This window comes from Limulus polyphemus, unplaced genomic scaffold (genome assembly GCF_000517525.1).
Source record: "Limulus polyphemus unplaced genomic scaffold, Limulus_polyphemus-2.1.2 Scaffold4899, whole genome shotgun sequence".
Classification (NCBI taxonomy): domain Eukaryota; kingdom Metazoa; phylum Arthropoda; class Merostomata; order Xiphosura; family Limulidae; genus Limulus; species Limulus polyphemus.
Genome location: NW_013670509.1, coordinates 54,682 through 61,027, shown reverse-complemented (window position 1 = coordinate 61,027; position 6,346 = coordinate 54,682). Strand labels below are relative to the sequence as shown.

At 32.9% G+C, this 6,346-nt stretch overlaps 1 protein-coding gene across 1 annotated transcript in view; it reads right to left on the bottom strand.

Moving 5' to 3' along the window:
- Positions 1–598: 598 nt before the first annotated feature.
- Positions 599–6,346, bottom strand: part of LOC106471843 (rap1 GTPase-activating protein 2-like) — a 24,906-nt gene continuing 19,158 nt past the window's right edge. Inside the window, exons 10-12 of the mRNA XM_013932465.2 lie at positions 4,944–5,209; positions 2,722–2,804; positions 599–1,938 (exon numbers count right to left, since the gene is read on the bottom strand). Of these exons, the coding sequence (XP_013787919.1) occupies positions 1,813–1,938; positions 2,722–2,804; positions 4,944–5,209 (475 nt within the window). The 3' untranslated portion in view covers positions 599–1,812. The remainder of the gene's footprint in view (positions 1,939–2,721; positions 2,805–4,943; positions 5,210–6,346) is intronic.

The window sequence follows — 6,346 nt, the reverse complement described above, 5'->3', positions numbered from 1 at the left end:
CCGTCTCCAGCCATTATTAGTCTCAAAGTGGGTTCCTCGTCATCGAATTAGTATGTACATATTTAGAATGTTTACAATGAAAGCAGCTATAATACATAGGACTGTACAACTCTGGTCTATAATTATACAATAGTTATACATAGAGTTGCTATGCTAACATATACACAGCTGTTTATGGCAGTGTTTATAATATAAAAACATGCAACTTTGAGAGTCAATGTTACTGTATTTCTACAGGATACTCTGAATAGGATGTACTTGTGTAATGTACGTGCACATACGAGCAGGATATAAATTAATGTACCCAAGAAAAAATATATAACTTTTATACATAGAGGGATATTTCACTAATATGTTACCTGCCTTTTATATATATAGTGCTTGGTGCAATAATTGTATCTTAAATCATCTAGAAACAAAGTTCTTTTGTAGGAGATTTTAACTGGCTAGTCTCATTAACCTGTTGCAGTTTGATTGAAACAGTCGTTATTCTTATTTCTAGTAAGAGTTTAAAGCAGAGATAGATTTTTTTTTCTGACAAAATGAATCTCTGCTTTAAACTCTTACAATTGTGCTAGAGGTTAAGATGACAGAAAGGTTGTTTTTTTGAAATCTTCCCTTTTATTATCATTTCCCAACTTCCATATTTATCAATTTTCAAACGTAAGCTATATCCGAGGTGGCTTAGTATTAATAAAGGTGGTTTCCTCTGCTTAAAAATATTTAATAATGTTACATTAAATGTCTCTAGACTAGCACAATTTTTTGAGTTAATTCTGAGCTACTAATTTTCAAGTGCAGTGAGATAACAAAGTCTGAAAACGTTAATGTTTTTCAAGCACTTAATAAACATGATACTGAGAAATAAGAACAAGGGTGAATCAGTCTGAAAACTGTATTCAAAAGCCTCCAAATAAAACATAATAATACTTGCAAACTGGCTAATAAATACTTGGGTATGAGAAGAATCTTCATTAGAAAACGGAAAAGTAAATTTTTACAATATCTCTTGCTGGTTAAAGCTGGATGATTAGCGAAATCTGATAACATTCAACTAATTGATTATTCACACATTAGTGTTGGAAAATTGGAATACTTGAAAACAATAATAAGTGAAAATACTAATTTGGATTACTTGATTATTCTCATGAGGCATGACGTTAATCAAAATTAATAATGGCTGAGGCATGACATTAATCAGAAACAATAATTTCGATGACTGATTATTTTTGTGATATAATTTGATCATACGTAATTGAGTTAATCACCCAGTTCTACTGCTGATAATGAGGAAATCAAACTACCTATTTGTAGTACTTCTTATAGAAAGGTTTAATACCTACTCATCTGAAGTAACAAAATTACGCTGAATACAAAAACAGTGCAAGATGACTGGTTAATAACTGAAGTCACTATGGAATGCAGTAACACCTCATTGTTTTTTTTTTCACTCTTATACACAGTTAAGAGGTTTGGTTTTCTTTGTCACAACCAGACAATTGCAACAATCCAGTCTATCACTTGACCAGTAGCATGTCCAAACTGTGTATTTTAACGTAAATGTATACATTTTGCTCTTGTAGAACTGCATAATTTATGTAATTCTAAAAGACAAAACACTTTACTACTATAGCCACACTGACTGTTGTATAAATGCACTTTTTAACTATAGATATTTACATTCTATTGCCACATTGATCACTATTCTGACTAATGTAGTGAGTGTCGTGCCGACCATTATGGACATGGACCTGACATTCATGCTACAGGTTTGCTTCACCTTTATGTAACACTACCAACGATGGCAAAAAACTACGTACTAGCTAATGCTTCAGTGTCTAATGCCCGTAATCTGAGAATTTCTTTTCTGATCATTGAAAGTTCTGTAGTCAGTCGTACCTCCGACTCTTTCACCTTTTTCATATCTCGTTGACTGGACTACAAACAATACAAGTAACTTTATATTTATTTGCATGAAACAAAACTATCATGACTAGCATCAAAATTCTTTAAAGTTTAAAACTATATAGAGACAGTTGTTGCAACTACAAATAGTTTTCAATTATTGGCCTGTTGGCTTATTGCGACACTGTAACACCATGACATGGTAATCAATAGGTTACAACAAAAACTAATCAATATATTAAAAAAAAATTTACCCTTAAAAGTTACTTCTTTTAAATATATTTACACTGACTCCTAAACTTTTGAAAAGATGTTTTACTAGATAAAAAGATGATTTCTCTGTGTACATATATACGAAATTAAATAGACGTTATAACAGGCTTTTCTTAGTCACCCTGCATGTTTCTAAAACAGAATATGTTGTTATTAAGCAAACAGCAGGTGTGAACTGAAGCAGTAGAAACATCTCACAACCATAATAAGGTTGGAGATGTAAATCTGCACATTCAAATAGTTACATAAAACCTCATAATGTTTTAGAATTTTATGCATTCTTAATAACTGAGAGCATGTTTTTTAATACACCATTAAAAAAGGGTAAACTTGGCTCAAAGGTAGGGGCAAATTGCTGGTATAAAATTTATGACAATGCACAATACAATTAGGAGTTGAGATATAAATGAGTTACTGTAGTTAGATAATAGGTTTAGGTTTTGAAACTTAAAAAAAGTTTTCAATAAAACATAAGTTGTAAGAAAAAATAAGCCATATGTTTTTCTTTACATAGATGGAGCTACAAAAACTTATAACACTTACCATTTTTTGCTTCAAAAGTTCTAGCTTTTCTGTTTTAAGTTTTACAACTTCCAGTTTTAGGTTTTCAATCTGCCTTTGAACAGCTGGAATGAAAACTTTATTTTATTTGACTGTGTAAAAATGTTTTTAGTTATATAATAACTAGAAAACAAATTTCCACTTTTATGTACAAAAAAAGTTAAGTATTGCAAAGTCTACAAGTAAAAGAAACTGAATAAGGATTTTGAATGTGGGTAAATTTTGGTAAAATTATAACAACATGCTAATTCCACATTTAGTATTTATTACAGAAGATTTCAGTCACATTCATAAGGTATATAGCTGGCCAAATCGATATTGAAAATTTATTCTTGCAAGCTTTCAAACTCATTCATGAAATGTTTCTAAAATAAATTTAATTTAATCAAAAAGTTGAAAATTTGAAATAAAATAAAAGTACTAGTTCTTCTGTAGACATTCCACTACCCACATTATTTCATGAGTTAAATTCTCCATGCTTTTAACACCTTGCCTGTGAGTAAGGGAAGCATTTTTGGTGGGTTCTTTCCTAAATAAAGATTTTTGTTACTTTTTTCTTTATTTCTTAATAAGAGATTTGAACTTTTACAACATGTGGAATCTGAACTGCCCAACCAGTGTGGCTGAACTCGCACTAGTTTCCAGGCTATGAAGGAGTAAAACCCATACCCCAATCCAAAATCACACACAAAACGTGGTAGCATCTGCACATGTTGTGCATTACAAGACATGGTTCCTCGGCTCTATAAAGTTGTTTTGTCGATAGAGCTGGCTGAGGAAGACATGTGACACCAGTGTGTGCAAAAGCAATACTGTGGCACATCTAGTCATCACTGTCTTTGTCGTGACGGTTTCTGCTCAGAATCGTACACCAAAAAGTCACCAAGTTGTTTGCAGGAACTAGTCTGGTGTGTAACGAACGAGACAGCAGTAGCACCAGGGAAACATAATCAGAATGGCACTTGAAGGAGTATTTATTCATTCGATGGTTTTTATCTTTGTTTTAGACCAATAAGGATCTAAACATTCCTAAGAGCACCTTTTAGTTGACCAATCATGATATGCTAACATGAACACTTTTAATATTTTGTACAAGTGGGACACAGACCAACCAACTCGCTCAACTCTCCACCTCTGTGGTTAAACATTATTGAGAGGCGAGTTCCTTTAGCAGTATAGTTTTGTGTGTTTTTTTTAGGTTAACATATCAAGCACTTTATTGAAATACATTTCTTTCTGGTTCTAAATTGAATACTGGATACCCCCTTTGTAACCCACCCAGTCCCCAGAATTTGGTCTCATTGACTCAAAGACTGGGTGTTAAATGAGTAAACAAAATCAGAATAATGCATTCAGCATCACTATAGATCATGAAATGGACCAGGTACTGTCTGTTGATACATATACATGCACAGGAAACACAAAACCTAATACCAGATATTACCTATTTACTGCTATAATACTAGTGAAAAAGAAGCTGAAATAAAATTATAAGCTTATACTACTTTGGACGATTCTTACAAGAATAATAATTCTCTGCTGAAATGCATCAGAACGTTTTCAAACTAATGTACTTTGAAGTATTATATTTGTAAGAAAGACAATACACCTGACAACTAAAGGTACAATAGTGTTCAGTTTCAACATATACATGATTATAAAAACACTGAATTCTCTCCTCTTCTCAAGTATTCTGATACCTTTTTTTTAACACCAACTTCCGCAAAACGTTTACTTCGATATCCAATTATAAAACTTCAAATTAAACAAGAATTTAGAAAATAAGATGTATTGTTATATTCTAATCCGACCAAAAAAACTAAATTATTCCAGTTTCTAATTTTTGTTGATTTGATAACAATTAAATGGTCTTGGTATTAATAAGTTTAGGGTGAATAGTTAATAATAAAAGATATCATTAAACCACACTTGTCTTTTTAAACCTGGCTACGTCGACTGAAATCCTTAGAGTTTCCATACATTTCATCCAAAGAACTAGGTATTTATTATAATTTTTACTAACCCCTATTTTCAGTCTGTATACACTGATGCTATAGACCAACTTGTAGTTTCATCTGCATTTGCTGCAAATGAAGAGGAAAAAGTTTATTTCCAACAATGTATAATCTACAGCGAAAGATTAATAAATATCTTGAAAAGTGTATTTTTGTAGTTAGAAGCTCTAGAAATGTATATCTACGTACCATCACAATCGGGCCTCTGTAACCTATAGCTCTCTGTGCATAAAGAAGATGACTGGATGTTGTTTAGACTTCCACTGTTACCACATTTACCAAAGTCTTCTGAAGCTGTCGTGTTGCGTTCTAATTCCAAGCTGTTTAAGCTCGAGGTATCTGACTCGTACGTAACACGTTGCATCAGCGGTGGGGTTTCAGGGCTGGAAATGGGCGTATTAGGTCCACTACCCGAACGTTCGTGAAACCCTCCACCTAGGCTGTCATTGTTTCGACTTCAAGCAAAGTGTAGAGAAAAACATATTACGAAGTTGCCAAAGATTTCATATTTACCTATAATATACATTTGTTTTAGACTTAAGACCAAAATGTTTATTTACAGTATTGGAAATAAATATGGAAATACACAAGTGATACACACACAAGTCACAAACAATGAGTATTTAAAACTAAATGGTCAATTTATCATTAGTACACAGGAGCATACATTCCATTTAGGCAAAAAGACACTTAAATTATCCCAAAATTTTGAGACAAGCTCTAAATTTGCCATTTAAGCAAACTTGCAATCAAATTTTGTAGATCACTATCGAAAAGGCACAATTCTGTACGATTTTTTTTTTTTTAGTTGAATGTTTCAATCATACAAACTAAAATGTAGACAATGAATTCGTACTAAAGCATACTTGTTCCAGGCGCACACAGAATGCATTGTGACCTAGCAACACGTGAATGCTTGAATTGATGGTTATTGTTCTATGAAAATGTTTAAACCTAAAAGCAGTGAACACGTGGAGCATGAACCTGGACCATTTTCCACATGTGTTGGGGTCAAATCTCCTCCAAAGAACTGGCATCAACAATTAAAACATATCCTGATTTTGCCATAATGTTTCCTTCAAGTCTGCAGTCCAATGAAGGCCACCAGCAACTTTTGTGTGCATCTTGGGCAGAAGTACACAAGTATGATTTTCCATTTAGGTAAATACGTCATTATTTATTGTTTTATAGCCAGGTCCAAGAAAGTTGGTTAAACCAGTGATGGGCTGGAATTACTTAGAACATACATGTGTGTATAGATCTAGCTAGGTTTCTGAAATAAGTTAACTAGCATGACAGTCAGAAAGCACGTTAGTTTGCCAACAGTCTGCATGGACAATATTAATACTGTTTGCATAATATTTAGAATTACAGTTTACATTTCTAATTCGGATTTATCTGTAAGGAGCATTCTCATCCCATTTCTGCACATACCACTGGTTGAAGCCTGATGCCCATTTCAAGTACTTGGTTTGGTTATGTCTTTTAAGCAGTAGTTCTCAAGCAGCTACACATTCAATGAGATCACTTCATGCTATTGTGTATTATACTATTTTGGAGGTAACATCACACCTGTATTACAGGCAGATCTA